Below are 22,437 nucleotides of genomic sequence, written 5' to 3'. Positions count from 1 at the left end.
TACATTGTTAATGCCTCGAGCTTGGCAAAAAAAGACTGCAGCTCTGTCCTTCCAGTAACTACTGACTTGCAAACAGCATGATCCGAACACTGAGATTGAATCTCAAATCTAGAAGCCACTGTGCCTGAATACATATTTTTCTGTTTATTTATTTCTTTGTCTATCTATTCATGTATCTATGTATGTATATAATTACTATTAATTGGCAGAAGGATTTTGACATGAACCATTTCGTGATGAATCTAGCTCAAGAGGGCAGTCTATCGGTCATAAAACGTTTGATTGGGTAACACTTTTAAGAAAGCAGTGAGGAGCAACTATGACGAATAAAAATGCAAAAATGTAAACAGGTATATCATATACATATTTACATCCTTTCCATTCAGTTGATTCAGTTCCATCCTTCTTCCACTTTGACTGCCAGACACACTCACCCAGCAGGATGTTGTCTGTTTTTAACTCAGTTTATCACTTCATTTGAGGTCCTGCCTCTGTCACAGGCACATTACATATCGAATACCCTTCCTTAAACATGTCCTCTGACAGCAGGGTCTTCGGTGGTGTAAACAATCATTTAGGACTGCTAAGTCTTCTCTTTATGCATCAAAATTAAAATGTAAGGTCTGACTCTGCAAAAGCAAATTCGGGGAGACTTTGAAACATTTGTGGGTTCATGTCTGAAATCCTTGTTGGTAAGGATAATTTTTCTGCAAAATGTATTGATTTACAAAAAGAACAGAGCAATTCCCCAAATCGCATTGCAGAACGACACGGAGGAGGTGCTAAACATGAAAATCTGCTTAGCTCTCAATCTTAAGGTGCAGCTGATCTTCAGACACATAATTTCAAACTTCTTCTGCAGGTACCGTAAACAGCATTCGAAGGGACCGGAGACAAGTGCAGACTGTGAAGTACACCTACTATCAAGGCGGGTCTTCAGGTAAAGATGCTGGATGTCCTGGACATATAGGGCAGACGTGTTCCTATAAATGTTACATTTTCATTTCACCAAAATAGAGAGAAAACAAACAGTAGAAGGACAAGTTTGGAAGTACAAGTCTTTCCTCCCTACCTCTGACTTGGCCCAACTTAACTGGCTAATATTCAACTATTGGGCTTTGCGTATTTTGCACATTTTAATAAAAGTGGTTACATTGTTTCTCTCTTTTAGGGTCGAGCCTGCGTGAAAATGCGCTAGAGTATGCTCTTGCTTGCAAGGCACTATTGTTTGCAATAACGGGCTTAGAGCCCGCCTATTGCTTACCATTTGCTGGTTTTAGAGGCACTTTTCTTCACTGCCTCTTAATTGGCCAGTGCAGGTCAAGTGTCACTTCCATTGCCTTCTGTGGAGCAGGAACCAAGCACAGTTTTATTTAAGTTAATGAGTGTCTGTCCGCTGCTTGTGCTGTGATTGAGGTACCATTTCTATTTTGCCCTCTCACTGTCCTGTCTGGTACTCCCTCCCTCCTACCCCCAACCTTTTATTCATAAAATCTAAATAACAATTTAGATTTGCATGGCCTCATAGATAAGGAGTAAAAGAAAGCAGTGCAAGTCACTGTGTTGCGTTACTCAATGACAGGAAGGCGCTCCATTGGCGTTGTGGTGGGTTTTCCCATGCAACACTCATGGATTTTGACACTGTCCTGAAATTACTTAATCACGTAAACCTGGAGCAGTGTCAAAACCTTTTGTCTCCCAGAGCAGGTACAGAGAGTAGAAATATTTTTAGTTCTCCTCGCTTTTTTCCTCTTTTCATGTGTGCTGCAGAATATCACACATAGAAAGAGAAAAACTCCTCTTGGGATTGTTTTTGCGCAGGAAGGTGCCCCCTTGCTGCAAAACACAATCCAGCATCCAACACAGACAGCCTTGCACCATGATGCATAGATGCCTGCATTGGCACTTGCAGCAAATTGTATGCCAGCGCAGTGGGAAAGGACAGGAATGCACCGTATTTCATAAATTTGATGAATTCCTGCCCTTTCACATTGATGTTGAGCAGTGCAGCAAGAACACTTTCAACGCTGCCCTAGACAATTCCCCAAAAATGAGGCCATTAAGTTACTCTCACCTGCGAGCACACAGCGCTTCAATGGTTCTGGCCCTGCGTCTCTTCGTGCATTGCTTGTTCAGAACATCATACCTTTTAAAGCTCTGGCTGTTCCCTTCCCTGCCAGCCAGAGGCAGCTGCAAAGTCAACCAGAAAGAATTACTGCAAAGAAACAAGGAGAATAATTAGATTAAGGGCAGACCTCCCAGTACTCAGTGCTTTAAATAGGCGAGTACTGTTCGAAACTGAGTGCCAGAATTTTTTTATTTTGAGGGGGAGAGTACCAGCACTTCTCAAGAGCAATGCAATACCTTTAGCTGGAGAGTACCGGCACTTCTCAGAAATAAGCAGGTTCTCTGCAACTGAGTACCTGCACTTCTATTTTTCCATTTCAAGCTCTGCCAGTACTGCAGAGTCCCCCCAACAAAAGAAGCTGGTTGGTCCTTTGTTATCTAGTCCCGATGTTGCTGAAAAGGATTTGTTTGGGCAGCTATACATTCTTATTAGTAAAATCAGCCTTTACCAGTGCTTTAAACAAAAAAAAATGTATGTGAGAGAGGGGCTATGGAAAGATGAGGGGCACTTATGCCCGGTGGTCATGAGGAAATCTGAGGAGGAGGTCATGGGAGGGCGCCAAAAATGATTGTCATTTGTCACACGTGCTCCAACAGCGCGAATGCCGGCCCTGCTCACTGAGTGAAAAATGAAATATGCATTCGCACAGCTGGCTCTACTCCTCCTGTGCAGAACTTCACCTTTTCTACATTTTTGCAAACCGGGAACAAGAGCTCCTGGGAGAGGTGCATTGACACTTTCAGTAGTAAGCCTGGCAACTTCCTTTGTGGCGCAGCTTTTCAGCTGTACTGTTGGCAATGTTTGTGAATTGAACAAACGCACATATGTAGGTACAGGCCAAGTCATAAACCTATTTCTGTGCTTTTTCTTTTTTTTTAAAGCGACTCAAGCCCCAAATCCTTGCAGGACAGCAATGATTATTTTGTCAAAGAATAGAAGAATATGGTGAACTTGGTCTGCCCCCAAATTTGTTCTAACACATTTGGAGTGAAATAAACTATATATTCGTGTCAAGTGGGAAAATGCTGCTCTCTCTTAGGAGGTTATCGGCACAAAACAAGGCTTTGCGATTTGAATGTCATGGCATGCCTGCATTCTCAATGTGTACAATGTAACCAGGTTGTTCTGCTTAATATTGTTTCTCAGTCTTTTGCCTGAGTTTCCTAAATAGAACAATCCAGACTCTTGTCTTTCACACATCTCTCTGCAGGGGGCCGACAACAAGGTATGAGGGTTTTCAAGCACTATATCAATGCTCACCAAAGGAAATAAAATAAAAATAAAACAATATAGTAGCTTGTCTTGTAGGTCGTTGCAGACACCAATACAATTCTGCAGTATATTTACCTTTTATAATTATACACCTAATAAGCGATAATTTCTATCTACACAATTTCCCAGCCCCTTCCGATTTCTACAAAATATTATGATTGACAGATAGTAATACACCTCCTCCATGTGATAAAACGTGTTCGATCCACTATCTATTCATCTTAGACAGTGAATCATTTGACCAGATCTTTCGGCTCCAGGTCCTCTATTGGAAAACCACAAGAGTAGAGGGTGGCAGCCTCTATCTCGTTTTTGTGGACCTGCGAGCCGCTTTTGATCTGGTCCCTAGGGAGAAATTATGGTCGGTGCTAAAGGATCTTGGTCTACCAACGTTTCTTCTTGATGTCCTGGTTCGCTTCCACACAGGGAACTTCGCACAGGTGAGGTGCGGGAAGAATGGGGAACTCTCAGCCCGTTTTCCTGTAACTCGTGGAGTTCGACAGGGATGTGTACTGGCTCCCACATTGTTTAGTTTATATGTAAATGGCCTTATTAATGAACTAAATAACCTTAAGGATAGCGATGCTCCGTTTTTGGCTTCTGGCAGGGTGCCCGCTCTGATGTTCGCTGACGACACATTGCTGTTGTCGCGGACATCAACGGGTATCCAGCGGGTTTTGGACGGTTTTATGGTTTTCTGTGCCTCGAGGGGACTGGAGATTAACTTGGGGAAAACTAAGTTCATGATCTTCAGCCCCCCTAGGCGCACCCGTCCGAACCCTTCATTAGCTGGGGTCCCCCTAGAAAGAGTTTCTCTGTAATCTTCGCCAGAGCCGGAAGAAGAGAAATAGGCCTGTAATTGGCCAGGACCTCAGTATCCAAACCGGGCTTTTTCAGGAGGGGGATCACCATCGCCCTTTTCCAGGTGCGTGGGACACTCCCTTCCCTCAAAGAGGCATTAATAAGAGAATTAACCAGTGGATTCACCACTGCTGCCATCCTAGCCAAAAATTTGGCAATTGTGATGTAAAAAACAAGTCCTCCTCCACAATTTCTAAAAACTTGAAACACGGTTAAAACACCATGTCAAATACTTATATCAAACTCTGAAAAAGTAAAGAAATGTATCATGAGTTAGAGCCATGTTCCACAACAGAGCAATTACATGCTCTCTATGCTTTAGAATCAATGTTATATTATTCGTTTTTATGATGCAAAAGGAGTACAACATACACCCCCACAACCTCCTGGCTGGCACATTAAAGGAAAGGAAAAAGAAAGGAAAGGAAAAGCACAAACTCATTTTAACGTCACCTCCCCCCCCTCCAGCTCCCTTCTCCTCTCCTAACCAGTGGCACTAGGCCCATGCCAATCTCTGGTATGTCCGCGATCCCAAACAGGAGAACCCCCAATATTTGGCACTGGTACGGCCCTTCCTAAAGCCCCACTATGAGTTTTGATGAATTCTGTGTGTTTATTCCAAGCAGCGGAATTACTGGTACTAGCTAATTTTGTGACACAGAATTCCATCTTTTATGAGTTAAACCCTTCCGAATGGGGAAAAGTCTGCAGACCTGCATCACCTTTCACAATTTCACACACTATTCCTGATTCCAAGGGGTTTAAGACAGGTATTTACCACCTGCTCCAAGCACTGGTAACATCTGCAGCACCTCTGTGTAAAGGGATGGAAAAGGGAAGGAGAGAAGGTCATCTAATGGAGGAGAATTACACGCATTCACCATGCCTACGCTAAGGATCAGGTGGGGGGGCAGGACATGTGTACAGTGGTCCAATGTAGATTTTTCAGCTGGCAAAATTGTCCAGTGCTACTGCACCTGGAGTTTCCGGGGATATGAACACCGGGTTACTGATAATAATGGTAAGCAGAATGCTGCACTAGAAATCCGCTCCACACTTCTTGTAGTTGAGGCATAAGTTGAGGCATGTACATGGAGAGGATGTGGTCTCACGGCTAGACTGCCGACCTTGGAGCTGGGAAACCAAGGTTCGAGCTTTGGGGTCTAGTCCACATCCTGTGATTATGGGAAAATCACGTAATCTCCCCGTGCCTACCCAAAAAAATGAATGTGTCCTTGTGTAACTTAACTGGTGCTCATGTAAAGCACTCCAATAGCTTCGGGTCGAGTTTGCGCTGTATAAATCTGTAAAAAAAAAAGCCTAAAAATGTTTTGGGGGTCTTGCCTACAGAACTTTTTAGCTGTCTGTTGGCCAGGCCTATTGTTTCACAAATATTTAGAATGGCTTATGGGTTACTTCATTACACATGATTGAAGGGATTTGTAGTCTATCTCCCTTCCTTCCTCTTGATTCAATGGTTTTCCTTCTTACTTTTGTGTTTGACCCACCCTAGAGCATTTCGGTCTCACATTATTTTGATTGGGTAACCTGTATCCGTCCTCTGCTGATGTTTAAGTTTCGACATTCCAACCATCATCTCCTTGTGCTTGCATTCAGGAAACTACAATGTTCTTTTATTTCCAGGACTTCATGGGAGTAAATATGTTTTCCGGCACTCTTGCCTGTACGCTGATTTTTCTCCTCACATTTTCTCCTCACATTGCCTCACCAATGTGCATGTTGTTTCCCCGATACTCCCAGCTTTTATTTCTAACTTATATTTTTGTAAATATAGGCCTTGATTTGTGTCTTCCCCTTCGCTCCCTCCTATCAACAGTGTTTTCTTCCTGCCAACTCTCCACCCCTCCCATTCCACACCCTCCCATCCCTGTGACATCTATTTGATTTTAAAGTAGTTTATTTATGTATTGAGTTGTGGGCCCGGCTGCTGTATTTTGCTACTGCAGCACAATGTTCTCAAAAGGAGCCTTAACACACATTTTTTTAATGAACTACTCCAAAGTAATCATCTGCCATCTTGGAACAGTAAATACAAAAAAAAAAGGAAATGGCGATCCTATTATGAGCTGTGTATGTGCATGCATGATAAATCATGGTAGTCATAGAAGAACGGCTATCCCTAAATAGGAAATCAATTTCAACATTGTCAAACATGCGTGTGCATGCATCTTGACGCATGCTTTGATATTTCTATATAGACAAGATTTGGCAAAGCCAAAAGCTCATCCTTTTAATTCAAAGGCATATTGGCTTCATCAGAGCTATTTCATAACAAAAATCGACAATTGGGACTTCCATTTTAAATGTCAATTCTTCACTTTGTCCAAACGCTAAATGTACCACAACTGATGGTGCATTAAAATGCAGCTTTGGATGGTCTCTGACTTTTGAATATTCTGGACACATAAAGGATTCTATTACCTTAACCTCTTAGTGGATATATATTTATTATGTTGGGTACAGAATACAATGCACAAAGGCACCTACAAACAATCATTCATTATTTTATTCCTGAGAAGTTACCATATGACATTTTAAGATTATATCTACCAATGTTACTCCTTACTGTTTACCTGTCATGGAGCAGAGTACAGCCCATACCACAACCAGAACTGGGAGAATAAATTTAACAAACTACAACCCTAACAGTCCTATATTTGCATTGCTTCTGTGAAAGTCGATCAACCCAACAGGAGTGTCGCAACACAATACTACTGTTGCCAGTCACGAGTAAAGTCCACCACCAGAGATGCTTCTCCTTGCATTTCCTTCCAGCCAACCTCACACAAGAGACCAGATCACACACTTTATTTAAGCTGCTATGGTATGCTAAATGTTTTATTTCATTCCAGGTGGATATACGGGAAGTGTTAAAGAACAGAAGATGTATTCCGTAAGTAACAGGGCAAGCATATGGTCTTAAGACACATAGGGGTGCATGGAAAGTAAAGGGGTATGGGGTGCAGCTTTTACGCTGTAGGAACAAATGGTGAACAGTGCTGACAAAAGCAAACAAAATAAAAACCAGCAGTGTCTATCACCAGTCAAACTACAAGTCAGTGGTGTACCTGTGGAATAGTGTGTGGTGCTTCACATTAGGTCTGAGTGGTTATGATTGAAGAGTTTGCTGTGGTTCTCCTTACTCCATCTGTAGGTGTTTGTGGGAGTTTGGTGCAGTGAGAAGTTCTCTGCTTAATTGTTTGGTATCACTGGTGGGTGAGGAGTTCAAGGACTTAGTATTTTCTAGTAATCTTTCAGAGGGTTTTATATTTATAAAGTACATTTGAAGGGCAGAGTTTATCCCACTTAAAGCCCTTTCAATAGTATATTAGAGTTGATTCAAGATCTTGACTTCATGGCCTCATTTTGAGAAGGACCCCAGGAACACCTCTGAGGTTAACTTGAAATTAGTAGGTATTGCAGCATGAAGTAAAAATGGATGCGTGTTTTGCTCTGAAGTGGTCCTGAAATTTAGATTTTTTGTATTTTGCTTAATTTCATTCCTAGTTCATTTATTAACTGTTAAAACAATGGCAAAACCTATGCAGTTGATTGTAGTATTTACTGTCTGTCAGTAATTTCCCCAAAAAGTACTTACACCTTTGCTCAGTACTAATTTCAGCAGAACAGTATTTTACTGCCAGGAGTAATTTTTATTTAACCTAGGTCCTGGTGTTTGTGGCAAAGTTGAAAAGACTGAGTATAATTATTCAAATTAGGCTTCAGATGGATATTTATAAAATTGCTTTTTGATCTAGGAATGTACTGACTTATTCCTAAACTGTCTTGCAGAAGGATCAAGCACAGATGTTTGCCTATTTATTCCAAGGGTCTGTCTGCCTCTACAATGCAGTCCGGGTAAGAGTCTCTGCATCTTACTTTAACACCAAATCCAATACGCGGGGGTGAGGGTGGCTGAAGGTGCTCTGTTGCAATGAGAGGGGGATGGGAAGGTAATGCGTTGATGCACCTGTGCTCTGGTTTTACACCAGGTTAGCTCATTTACAAACGACCAGGCTGGTGTCCCTCCTATATCCATCACATGAAGGCCCCTGCAACTTCCTTCCTCACACAGAGCCACTTGGCACACAGTACATCACCGAAAACCTACCCACCAGAACACTTTACAGGCAAATACTGAAGTAACTCTCTGATCTTTGTTTCTTTCAGAATGGGCCTGTGAACAAGAAAGCAGAATCCTATAAATTTATTGTAGAAAACAGCATCAGATTTGTGGTAATGATAACAATTTTAATGTCATGATATTTTGTGTGTGATATTTGACTCTGAGACTCAACTAGTGTATGTTGTGTATCTGAGTAGAAGAAGCAGCCACTGCTGTTTGTCGAGGAGAGGACACACGGGGGTGGCAGGTACTGCGCAAGGGGTTTTTCAACGATGCCAGTGATGCATGTCGACAGTCACGCACAGGGCAGGTCTAGCGTTAGGGGGAAGGAGCTTGAACTCATTGTGTCCTTAAATCCACACATTGTTGCTATATCTTCCACATAATATAAAACCCAGATGAGATTTACAGGGACGTAAACCTGCTTGTCTGAGCCAAGTCAGAAAAGAATGTCTTACAGGAAGGGTATTACCAAGTCACGCATCCGGTTGAGTGCACCTTTTACTGCACATGTGTTCCTGAAAAAGTGATGTATCACTGACAGCTGGGTTATCAGTGTGGATGATGTCTTCAAGAATATATATTTACTACAAACCAAGTTCTCTTTACCCTCAGGAAACTACTGCAGCCAGCTGTGGACTCTCTACCCAACAGCTGTTCCTTAATCAGGTAAGAGTTTTCTTGCTCTAGGGCTACCCTATTTTAAACCACTGTGATAGGTCAATTGATTCAGGCCTCAGTTACTGAATATAGTTGAAGCCTATTGGGTGCAGACTTGAGATCCTGCAGGTATGACTAGACCTATGCAAACTGTTTTACATCAGCAAAATATATGACGTTTTTCAAATTTTACTAGAGCAAACTTTTGCATTATTTTTTCTTTAGGGGACTTTTTCTAATCAGTCCCCTAACTGATATCTTCCATGTCTTTTAAACTCAACATTTGCCCACATAATCAATTTTTGCACAGGGTAGCTTGATGTTAATTTTATGAAACTTTATGCAAGTTCCCATGGCATTTTCAAGAGGTCAATAGATAATGCAATTAAGACCATTACGAACTGGAGGCAGAATTAGAAAGGGTCTGAGCCAAAGTGGAAAAGATCATCCATTGAATGTGGAACATGTGGGTCTGCACATATGTGTTCAGGCATAATCCAGAGTTTTTTATACATTGCATCATTTCATGTGCATTTTGTTTGCATGGTGTTTGATTACCAATCAACACAGGTGATTTAGTTAAACCCATTATTGAAGTGTAAATAAATGACATGGAAAGGCCCCTGTTCATAACAACTTTGAATTTTATTACCTAATTCTAATAATTCAACCACAGATGATGCCAAACAATACTTAATCATAAATTGAACTTTCAGTAAATCGATCACAACAAGTTTGTTAAATATGTCCTGTCCTCAGCTCAACCAACCTTAATATGGCACTGGTTTGAGAGAGACCGAGATAGAGGTAGGGCTAGGGGTAGGGGTATACAGAGAAGAAGGTGAGAGGTTAATACAGAGAAGTAGGTGGAATTGAGAGAAAGTCCACTTTCCGAGGAGCCCCTTGGACGGTGGGGGCCATGGCAATTGCCCACTTTGCTGATGCCTTAAAACTTCTCTGACCATGGTCAGCCAAAGGCTTTGATTCATTCTATGTGAATTTATCTGACACGTATATTCTTAAAATTTCGCATCGATCAGGCCTCCGAAATCTATGCTGGACACGTAAGATAAACCTTTGTCTGTCCTGCAAGGAGAGGATGGTAACCACTAATTTCAACGATTTATTGTTTTTGCCTCTCATGGGTTCTATCCCTGTCCTAATAATGCCCTTATATTACAAAAAGCTCACACAATACGAAGATGAGGAAAATTCATGCATCACCACGAAAATTGATGCCTATGACAAATCATAAAGGAGTTTACAGATAATCATCTGATGGGGAGTATGCCTTTCGAGGGGGACATCATCCCGTGAATAAGGATCATCCCTGGCTTCTTGTGCACATCTTTTTACCACACATAGTTCACACTCATATGCAACAATCACTTAAACTTGAAATTACTACACCAAGAATACAAAATAAAAATACATTCTCTCTGTCCTTACTTTGTAATCCCTTTGCATTTCTTTACCATCACTATTCCCTCTGTGCCATATTCCTTCACTCTTTTTAGGACCTTTTGGTAAAGAGTGCAGTTTCTGTCTTCACCTCACAAGTTTTTCTCATCCCCTCTTGGTGTTCTACTTTTGAGCATCTTTTCCTGCTGTAATTCCAATTGTTCACCTTGTCACTGAGCCTATTACCTTGGCATTGAAGTGTAAAATATGTTTTCCTACTTTTAAACTTTGTTACCGTTGCACATGTCCCTGATTTCTTTCAACATTGTTCTTCTTACTCTCTTTGTTGGTCTCCACAGTCTCCTCTGCATCCATCCTTCACTTTGAATTTCTAGTTGTGCTCATCAGTACTCCTCATCCACAAATGTGGTTTTCCTCTGCATCTTGGAAACGGCCTTTTGCCTCTTTGCTTTCACCTTTTCCCTTTGTTGCACAAAGTTCTTTTTCCAACTACAGACTTTCCAAAATAGATTGTGTTTCTAAAGTTTCTATCTTTTGTAGTTTTAGGCCGCATTTACTATGGCTTGGTATCGCCGATGCCTCCTGGTTGACTGACCCCTCCTCCTCAACTCCAACAACCTCTGACATTTGTCAAAACACAAGCAAGCTCCTTCTTTTTGGGTTTGGGGTCATAAATCCCTGACCATACTTATTTACACATATAAACGAGACAAAAAACACATTTTACTTTATGCACAGTAACAAACATTTGTACAGTTGGTTTACAGGAATCAATGCCTAGCCTTAACAAAGACACTAGTACATTTATTTCTTATCCATAACTACATTTCTGTTCCATTGCATCCTCAAAATTCATTTTTGGGTGAGATCATATCTGGCCCCAGTGTCCTTTCCTTTTAACATCCCGTGTCCAATCAAAGCTGCACCTGGGTGAGTGCCTCCTTATGGGAGGACCTCACACAAGGATCTCCCTTACCAGGATACTCCTGTGCAGGGGGCCCATCTGCCCACTAGGACACCTCTCTTGGACACCTCCTACACACATCATTTGCCTCTCCAAGGGCCTGTGCTAGGTTGCGCCCAGTGTGCCTGCAGGGGTGGATGACAGGTAAGGACAGCATGTCAAAGGCCACCCCCAACCCCCTGTGCCCCTGTAACTTCCTTTGAACTCGCTGCCAGCACTCCTTGGAGGGTCCTGTGATGCTGTTCTTATTTTGGTGTAAAAAGAAAAGGATACCTTATATAGAGCATAAATGTCTAACCAATCATGACCTCACAAGCCACAGGCCAGTATAGTTTACCTGCTATCTGGCCTCCCCCCAAACAAATTGCATTGGACATGTCCTAGCCATGCCACCAAGTCCTCAAGAATATTTTGTTACCTTCCTCAGGGCTGTGTACCCCATCCTTCGAGAACCAACCGCCCACCCTTGATGCACTCTGGGATATAGATAACCCCCCCAGCTGGCTTAACCAACTTACCCATTCTATTGTGCACATGGTTTGGACTGGGAACGATGGCTGACCCCACTCGCACCATCTCAGGAGACTCCTCCTCGTGCCAACCAGGCTTGCAGACAGCCAACACAAAGCAAGTCTGCCCTTTCGGTTGGAGAAGAGCCTTTTTTCCTGTGCTGGGAGTGGCAGGGGTGTGGAATGTGTCTAGGAAAGCATAAGCTTGTGGGACTTGCTGGCAAAGGCTGACTTAGCAGTGCTCCCGCTTGCGGTTTCTTCCTGTTGATGCCATCAATAAATGGTCCTAATTGAATTTTCACCTTTCACAGAGACTGGATGAAATGTAAATATTTAAAAAGGGGATATTTGAGACCATTCCCATATTTAAGGTGTGCTCTGTAGTTGGATACCTACGTGCATGAGCCCTTGCTTGTTTGCTTGATACAAAAAACTCAGCCACAAAATAGCCTTATCAATTTCTCTTGCCGGGCTAACTACCTTAGTGAAAACTCGGCCAAATGCATTGGAGCGCTTCACCTGAATTCCAGTTAGACCAAGGCAGACAAAACCAAGTAATGAATGATACTGGTGCAACAACGCAAACAAAGGAACCCCAAAAACCCCCAGTGCCCCCTCACCCCCATAGCCTAGAAGTGCCCACCGGAGCCACCACTGAGTACTGGAATACCGCAATTGCACTTGGGTAGGGCGGGAAATGGCTCTCAAGCCCCTGTGGCTCACGGAGGCATTTGCTGGACCTTGGCTGCCAAGTTAGATGTGAAGATTCTGAAAAAGGATATTCGAGACCTTTACCATAGTGCTGGCAGTAATCAGCGTTGGCCCGCAGGAACCTAAAACAAAGAAACAGAGAAACAAAGAATCATGCGGGCAATACTCTGGGTTCCAAGCACATGGGGTAGAGAGGTGGCACCCTGTCCAAGGCGGCCAGTGGGTAAAAGAGACCCACTTGCCACCTCTCAGCACCTTTTATGGGCTAAGCTGACAAAATTGCTGGGACAGGCCCAGAAGTACCCGAACGCTTCCGGTACAGCCCCACCGGTCAGCCAATCCTGCACTGACCTTCCCCAGAAAGGTCATGATGCACCACATCCCTGGTTCGGCCCAGCTCACCACCATATGTATGGCTCCCTGAGTTGGGGGAGCCTCTGTCAATTTGTACATGATAAGTAATTTAGTTTCATCTCCTTGGGTAAGTTTCAGTGAGGGCCTGACTTCCTGTCTACCTGCATCTCATTGCTGAGAAATTTCCCACTTCCGGTGACTCATATCTAAATCAAAGACTGTCTAAATTGTGAGTTAGGGTCATGGCCATATTGCTGGTGCGCCACAAGCAAGTGTGGCAGGCCCACCAAATTTAAAATTGTCTGTGTTGTTAACTGCGATTTTGTACATGCCATCATTTACATTTTTTTAAGACAGATTTACAGATACAGATTTCTCTTCTTCAGACACAATATAACTAATTTTCCTCACATACTTCTAATTTTCTTTCAGTGTGCATGGGACAGTTCTGAACTTTTCTGTCTGAAACTGCAATGGAGTAAAGACCAGACCCAGCAAAAAATACACTAGTAGGAACAGAACTGGGAGGACACACACTAAATTGAATGGCCCTTTTGAAGTCAACAAAAAAAGAGTTTTTGATTGTAGAGCTGGTGGTGATTGCAAAATTAGGTAATTTGGCTTCCCCTACACTCTGAATGAGGCAGGAAAGAAAGAGATAATGTATTAACTATTAATCAATTTTAAAAGGGTGCCCTAGTTCCACCAACATCTATTTGCGGGCTCTTTGATTATTCTCATCTCACTGGCCTTACATTCAGCCTCATATACCTGACCTCATCTTCTGTTTTATAGTCCACAAAAGAATGGACCATATATTGGTCATCTCAACCCCCTCCTGCCGCATGTGAATTGGTGAATCAGGATTTAGGTAAATGTGTAGATTCCCAATATTGCAATGTATTCACTGACATAACATGCCTTTGCCATCCATCATTCTGTTCGATTGGTTTATTCTAATGATCAAATTAGAAAATTTAGTTCATGTAATCATGTGATTGATGTGTTATGCATGCTTTATGTTCCTTCATATCGCCTATTACAATTTCTCAAATCTGTAAAACCATCCACTGGTCCAATTATTAGGCAAGTGCCAACTAATCGCCATTGTCTGAACCTGAAGCTCAAAATATGTTTTATTTTGTTACAGAATGACTACAACATTTACATGGAACTAGTGAGGATTGCTCAAGTAAGTTTGCCATCCTGTATGTTACTATCGCTAATCTAGGAATAGTTGCACTGTTGTGGCATGTTTCGAAATTCATTTCATGTAGGGATGAGAGATACTAAAGTAAGAGTTGAGTTATCTTTGCTTGGCATTAGTAATGCCCCTGCATGTGCGAATATGTGACGTTACATCCAACACCTTCTACCCACTGCTGCACACCTTTTGCGTTGCACCAGCATGCGTTGTAATCGCATGCGTTGTAACAGTTGCGGTAAAAAGGCTGTTTCTCCACGCACACACCAAAATTCACCTTAAAAAAAATATCAAATGCTCTTGGATTTTTTTTCAGGAACGCTTTTATTAGGCTTTACCATGAGCACAATGCACATTGTACATAATACAGTATCATTTAATGATTCAGATAATCAATGTGTAATGTCCCATTAGGTCACGCTATCACATATAGCAGAGGAAACATCTGAAGGGGACATTGGTCTATTCTTTAACGTAACCGTGACAAATGATATGGTTAACAGTTTGAACAGGCACAGCACTAACAGTTCCAGAGTCAAGATCTGTGTCTCCTATGCAGAGGGGCCTATGTCTGGCAATTTATATTTAGTTCTGTTATCACCCACAGCAGGCACATGCACAGCGTTCCAGCACCACTTCAGCTACACTCAGAAGGGGGAATGAACCAAGGTGGTGGGGCACTCCATGCCTGGCTTTGGGAGCAAAGAAAGAGTGGGGGAACAGAGTCATGACTCACTGTTGGACACCCTTTCCCTGGTCCCCTCAAAGTGGACCTGTAACTCACACACAAAAATATCCCACTCCTGCATGATTGGGACCCTTCATAGGCCCCTCAGCTCCTCCCTGCACAGCGCTGTGGACTCAGCTTTACTCCATTTTAAGATTGCCAAATACCAGTAGGACATGTTCGGAAGGTGGGCACCTTTCCTGTTCATGGCAGTTGCGTGTTTAGTTATTATTAGGACTAAGTCTATGAATCGGAGTGTTGGGCTTCTCTATCACGTATGTAAGAAAATCCACAATAATTCCACCTCCAGGGTGCTGAGATCCACTCTACCCGTAACCTCTGCCAAGGCATCTAAGACCGCCCCTTATAATAAATGTGCCTCTGGACAGTTCCAGAGCATATGTGCCATATCTGAATTTCCGGAGTCACATCTGGGGCACACAGACTCGCTTTCACATCTGCGGTGCAGTCTCTCAGAGGTAAAATAGGCCCAGTGTAAGATGTTGAGCTGGATGTATTGGAACTTTGCATTGCTGAAATTGTTACGGGGTTAGATGAGAGCCCTATCTAAATTTTTAGGAGTGCTCTCACAGCCAATGTCTCGTTCCCAGTGTAATTTTGTAGGCTGCATCAAGTCCCAAAAACTAGAGGCCATCGTACATGTGAACCATGTGATCCCTCACATAGACTGCGTGGAAAAATGGATGTGTCTCAGGTTCTTGTAATATGCCAAAGCCGCTGTAATTCAGCCAGTGTTGTGCGGTGCACTAGGTAATCGCGGGGGGGGGGGGTTCTCATAATGTTTGTGTAGGTGCTGAAAGGGTGCAAGATCTTCCTAGTGAAACAAGGTGCCCAGTGTGACTGCCACTCCCACCTCTCAAAGTTCCACCCTCTCACTTCAGAGCAGATGCCTGAAAAGGTCCTATAGATCTAACTCTGATGTATGGCACATGTGTCGGAGTGAAGCTCAATAGGGTATTGGAATGCAGGGGGAGTTTACCATTCAGCAACAGAAGTTCATGTATTATTTGAGCAGCTCGGCCCAGTGAGGATGAGCCGGCTCAGCCAGATGTTGACCGCCCGCCATTTTGATGGCCACGGCGCCACAAGATAATAATGCTCGAAGTTAGGAGCCTCTAGGCACCCCAACACAAAAGGCAGCTGGAGCGACCTCATTGCAACCCGTCTCCACCGTTTGTTTCAGATAAGGCAGCCCAACATACCATGCAGTGTGTGGAATGTGGAGAGTGGTACAGTGACCGGCAGGTTCTGGAAGTAATACAGGAGATGGGGAGCATCACCATCTTAGAGAGGGAAGCTCACCTGCACCATGAGGGATAGCATGCTGCAGAAGGATATCTGTAGCCTCAAGGTGGTAATTGCCCTCGTAAGATTGCCATCACGTAGATCATGGGTTTCATGGTAGATGTGACCGCCAAGGTAGCGGAACGTGGATGGTTCCCAGTGCACCTGGTGGGGTCCTGCCATGTGGGGCTGTGGAGGGCATTACGGTGTCAATGGAGCAAGACAAGTCTTGTACCAGTTCACTCCCAGACCTGAGGCATTCTTAAGTTGTTCAAGCACTGAGTTGATGCTCCCAAGTCCCTGTTGGATGTCATGTATGTAAAGAAGGACATCATCCGACCGCATGTAGCACAGTCCCTTAATCAAAGGCTATTGAAAGTAAAAGACTCCGCATTGAACTGACATTTTTGAAATGTTTAGATCTGATGACAGCATTTCCAAAAATGCCAGATTCAAGCACTCACTGTGAAGGGAGAGAAGATTGAATAACTTGAGTGTTCATTACAGCAAAATGAAAACAAATACTGCTGGGTATATGTAGGTGATATATTCTCCATAACATGTGTTAGCAGTATCTCAAAAAATCAAACATCAGAACGCTTGAAACATATTAGGTTTGGTACTGAGGTTTAAGCATATCACAAACAAATACAACCTCAAGACAGAAAGGTGATGCATGTTGGTCGATATTACCTGTCCTACCAAACTGCTAAATAGTGAGCAATATGTGTTTTATCATTTACAGCTTTTCGAAATGACTGATGCGTCGTCCTGTTATTAGACAAATGCCAATGTATTTACTTTGCTGAAATGGCAGCATTTCAATGGAAATTTTATTGATTATTCATTATGGAGTTGCTTGTTGTTTGATACCTTCCCTAAGGACAGAGTGCCATTCACTAATTGCTCTTTGGCACTCATTAACTGCCATACCAACATGTTGGATTTGCAACCTTTTTTCTTTATATAGTAAAGACATTCACACACATAGGCTTTCTTAAAGATACAATGACAATGCTGGTCTTTTGTGAAAAATATATACTATGCACTATTTCATTATTTATACCTTTTAACTTTATCAGTTAAATTGTCAATTTCATCTTCTGGCTCCTTTTCATAACACTCTTGTTTGAGAGTAAAGCCTACTTCTACTAACTCAGTGTAATCAACAAAATGGCTCTTCTCTCTATATGACATTTTCTATTACAGCAGGGGCTGACACAAACGCAGCAAATCGTTACCAAACATTTCCCCTAACAATAGGCCAGACCTATTGGATTTTCCAATGCTTATTTTCTATTCTCTCTGATCAGTGGTTCAGTTCTAACAGCACTAGGTGGCACCACTTGCGACATTTTTAAATACATACATCTGACTTTTCATTTTTATATTTTTTTCATTTGCCTATTGAATAACTTTCAATGTGGTATGACTGCTGTTACTCTTCTAAAGAGAAATCTTTGGCTCATGATCTTGGTGATGTACAAAATGTAATGTTCACTCTCTGTGTAATCAGTATGTTCCTAATTTTGAAAGCCCTACCTTGGTCTTGCATCTTCTCATAACGAGGGTGTAATAAGAAAACAGATGTTTAGCCATGTTTCATCAAAGCAGCATAGGATCATTGTGTTGTGATGTTTTAAAAAAAATGTTTAAGGCTATCTATTCAACTGGTATTAAAATAATGTAATCAATTAACAATCAATAATGTCTCTTTCTCTAAAATTTTCTTAGTCTGGAAATTATGGAGACATTGCATACGTGGAACGTACTTGCGATGGTTTATTTGCTGGTCTAGGAGGAGCACTGGTAGGTTAACTTTCTTACAAAAAAACATGGCGCTTGATAATTTCCTGATTAACTCTACTTATAAAACTTGTTTTTGCATTACATTTACAAACTCTTCAATACACTTAATGCATGATAACCTTTTAGTGTGATATCTGAACTTTACAACAAGATGCAGATCGTAAAGTTTCTCTACCACCTGTCAGCCGGACACCTGCCAACATTGAGTGTATATTTCTCACCATAAAAGTTAGGTTGCTTGCCACCCACCACTCAGCAAACTACTTCACATAGCTTGGGCTTTCATTCAGTCTGCGTAGAAAGGCAAACATTCTTATGCACATCAATAACAATTAGACAGGTATGCCCTCTGATTAGCAAAGCCAGAATATTCATAGTGTACAAATCTCGAGGATAAAACATTGAATCCAAATTATCCAAAGGTGAGTATATATTTTCTGTACCTAACTCCATGCATATGTTCTTTTGTGATAAATACATCTTCCTGGTATGTAGCTGTGAAGTTGGGAATAGTAAATCTATGCGTCTGCTGTGTGTACTAACTTTTGATATTTTGGTCTACGATGTTTGTCCACAGTATTCTTGTATCTCGATATTCTGAGCTTTAATATTTAGTTGTACAACTATTAAATGGGTGTTAGATGAATTCACCAAAAGGAAACAGTAAATCCAACACACATTAAGATGGAGGAGTAACCTACGGAACCTACTTGCCAATAGGAGGCATATTCCAGTGCAAACCACTTGTAAATATTGCAGTACTACTTAGAGAAACCTTGAAACATTGGGATACGTTGCTGAATCACTAGACTATAGGGGGGGTGACGTATCTAAGCCATCTTCATCAGAGCTCTTGAAAGCAGAGCCCACTTGCTGGAAGATGGATCCCTCGTTGCCATTGGAATTTTGTCATACAACTGGTAGTTGAACAAAGAGGAATATAGCCAGTACTTTGATCAGGTCCATGATGTCTTCTTCATCTTGTTTCAAACTCTGAAAGGTTTCAGAACATGTTACAAACATCATTAGAGTTATACAGGTCTAGATACACATGCCAACAGAGTTTAATGTTAACATGAAATATATGTCAATATAAAAATACATGTATTTAGAACATGGTATGTAGAGAATACCTATTATAAATGTAATACAGATCCACTTTGCAGTCCAGGTCTGACAGAGACATATATTTATTGTGTTGTTGGAGAAAATGGCAGGCGACACTGCTGGAAGTGCCTTGGTTACCTGGATTTGAGTGCACATGGCAGTTTGCTCCCATATTGTGTTACACGTTGTGAAAAATTCCAAAACAAATTTCATCAGACAAAATCTGGCAAATGCTGAGTGGAGAAAAATAGCAACACTCTAAATTATACAATGCAAGATGTGAGAACATGCCACATATTAAACTTTTATCTCACATTTCAAGCTGCACATTGTGGTTTGGGAGGTAATACTGCAAAGGGGATAAACTGAGCTCTGTGGTATTCATATTTCCTCAGACAGTGGTATCTCTCGTGATTACGGAGGCTCTGCAAATGTGGATCTAGAAATTAGGATTAGCAAACAGATGTGAGCACAGAATCTCATAAGAGTTTTAAGAGGGCCATAATCATTGATACCAAACCAAGAAATGACTGCTAAGTGACTCTAATGAATTATCAGTGTGTCTAAGAACGTGACTAACAACATAATCACAGATCTGTTCATTGTGGCGAAGTAGCCTGTATATGAGAGATCTGACAACAATGACTGCATTTCATGCTTTTAAACGTGTTGCAGACAGTGCAAGTCCTCGTTCTTAGAAGGTAAATAGGCTCAGATTTACAAAGATGTCACGAATGCAGTGCAGCAACCAAAGTTGCTGGCTGTGTTGCGAGAGAGGAGGAGAGCAGAAAACCACCATATCTTCTAAAATATCCTGCTCTCTCCTAGCACTGGTGCACATTTAAGTTCCCTAGCGCCACATACACACACCCTTGCACCTTATTACAAAGTTTTCTGCATCATGTCTAGCACAGGTTTTGTACTGGAAGAGTACCCTTCTTTTGCAAAATACTGTTCCTAGACAAACTTTAAAACTTTTCCTAACTTTGGATGTGTCTGCAGCACATATGCAAAGTTGGAAAAGTTTAGAGAAATATAAATGTTTCTTCTTTTTACACTTGCCTCAAAGATTCATTATTTTTTGGTGCAAAACTTTGGCTACTATTGTTAGGAGATGAGGTTTTGCATGAATAACTGTGGGTGGTTGCATGGAAACAACCTTGTACTATCCATGGAACATCCCCCTTGCCGCAAATCAATGGATATTAGTTTCAGCCAACTTTCCAGCACAAAACACATTTTGTGTAACTTTTGTGAGAAAATCTGCCCCATAGATGTAACAGGCAATTGTGGGATATGGAGCCAGTTTACCAATCTGAATGTTCAAATAGATGTTGTTTGTGTGGCCTGGTCTACTTCTACTAGAAGGTGTCTGTGGCTTATTTTCTTCTGTCCTCTTACAGGGTGGAGTTTTGCATGGCCTTGGACTTGCTGCTGGTGAAATTGGCCTATGTTTGACCGGAATATTGGTAAAAGCTCTTTCTTTAATACATACATTCCTGTCTGTTCAATGCCTACTAATTTAAACATCGAAAGATAGAAAGGCAAACATTTTCTAGTGGATTCTGGCAGAAGTGAGAACTAAGTGCCAAGAGGTGATTTTCATATGACTCCTATGTACCTCCACTTCTCATCATCTGAGATACTCTTCACACTACAAAATGTAGAGTGCTCAAACCCAATCACACCAAAGCTTCACTATCAGTCATTCGTCTGATCATAACATATTTTTTCAAATTCCAAGTAGATATGCATAAGATTCACCCCTGTCCACTGCAACAGCCCAACCTAGATTATGAAACGAGTAGATGAACTTCAGCAAGCAATGCAGCATTTTTTCTTACCATAACTATATAGTAACTTATTTGTTTGCTGGAAATCTATTTCCGGGAATTAAATTTTTTTAATGTATTTTCAGAGCATGTATCTATAGCACAGAATGGATTCACTCTGGTTAACAATATTATGATCACTGAATGGATTGGCACAAGACCAAATGAACCAGGCTGTAGTATGCCAGTATATCGTCTGCATAAATATGTTGTCCTAAATAAGTTTGAAAAAATAATGTCTGATTAGGAGTAGCTTTTCTATTATTAAGTTTAATGGGGTGATATTTATGTTAACAATATTTTGGAAAATATATTTATGTCAGATGGCACCAGGTACGGTTTTGGTAGGTACGAAGCAAAAAAAGATGCTACATAATTCAAAATTCAAACATGAGATTTTACCAAATATCAAGCTCATTGAGTACTAAAAAATGTCCAATGCCACTCAGAAGGACTGGTACACTAGAAACCTTCTGTTAGGGAGATTGTATCTTGCTAGGGCTTAATTGTTGTCCTTAAATTATTTATACAAAACCTATTTAAACCTATGAAATCCTTTGATTCGCATCCTCAACAAAGAAATGCTGCTGCTGGAAGTACGAAAAGAGTCCGGTGGAATCCAAACGTGGATTCTAGATGGGAAGAGCCTGAAAGCAGAGGGGACAGAGTCCGGGTCACTTTGGAGTGACCAGGGGCTCGGTAGACAAATGCCCACCGATGTCGGGTGCTTCAGGTGTGTTGACTGTGATCTTGACTCTTCAGTTGCGAGGACCCGGAGCCGTCTAGGATGACCAGGAGAAGGAGGCGAGCTGTCTCACGAAGGATGTCGAGTACTGAGGGGTCAGTGTCCGGTGGGAGCACCAACAAGCCTTGGCAGCGGCAAAGAGCGTAGAAGGTCCAATTTGGTGTCGAATTGGGGGGTCGGTGTCCGGCGGGAGCACCAACAATCCTTGGCAAAGCCACCCATGCAGGAAGGTTAAACAGGTTACGGTGCAGACCAGCAAAGTCCAGGGGACTCACCAAACAATGGGGAGTCAGGGCATGTCTGGAGCAACCAGGAAAGCCCATGAAAAATCAAGATGACCTTAAGAAGGACCCATAGGCCGAATGACCAGAAGTCGCGAGGGGACCACGAACAAGAATGCAAAGTACCAACCCACGGAGCACTTGGTGCGAGGAGGCCAGAGTCCTTTGGTGCAAATACTGCTCAGGGTGAGGACTACAAGGAGTCCAATGCACAAGCTCAGGAATTGCCAACAAGAATATGCAACTGCAATGGACGCGGTGCACAGGGGTTTGGGTAATGCAGTCCCTACGAGAGATGTTGGCCTCAAACTTGATGAGAGGGCAGATCGACCTCATGGACCTTTGGAAACCTATCTCCTGTGTTGCTGAAATCTTCCACAGGAGCTCATGAGCAGCAGA

General features: G+C 42.0%; 1 protein-coding gene across 4 annotated transcripts in view; it reads left to right on the top strand.

Annotated features, from left to right (window-relative positions):
- The window catches only part of LOC146811197 (uncharacterized), a 76,518-nt gene that overhangs the window by 473 nt on the left and 53,608 nt on the right, over positions 1 to 22,437 (top strand). For all 4 annotated transcript variants that reach the window (XM_085618227.1, XM_085618230.1, XM_085618229.1 and 1 more), the window contains exons 2-9: positions 863 to 940; positions 7,135 to 7,175; positions 8,075 to 8,140; positions 8,453 to 8,518; positions 9,024 to 9,077; positions 14,179 to 14,220; positions 17,999 to 18,073; positions 20,584 to 20,649. In XM_085618227.1, coding sequence (XP_085474353.1) covers positions 863 to 940; positions 7,135 to 7,175; positions 8,075 to 8,140; positions 8,453 to 8,518; positions 9,024 to 9,077; positions 14,179 to 14,220; positions 17,999 to 18,073; positions 20,584 to 20,649 — 488 coding nt within the window. The remainder of the gene's footprint in view (positions 1 to 862; positions 941 to 7,134; positions 7,176 to 8,074; positions 8,141 to 8,452; positions 8,519 to 9,023; positions 9,078 to 14,178; positions 14,221 to 17,998; positions 18,074 to 20,583; positions 20,650 to 22,437) is intronic.

The sequence above is a fragment of the Triturus cristatus genome, chromosome 7 (genome assembly GCF_964204655.1).
Source record: "Triturus cristatus chromosome 7, aTriCri1.1, whole genome shotgun sequence".
NCBI lineage: Eukaryota > Metazoa > Chordata > Amphibia > Caudata > Salamandridae > Triturus > Triturus cristatus.
The sequence above is the reverse complement of the archived record's forward strand: the minus strand, read 5'-3'. Positions and strand labels throughout refer to the sequence as shown.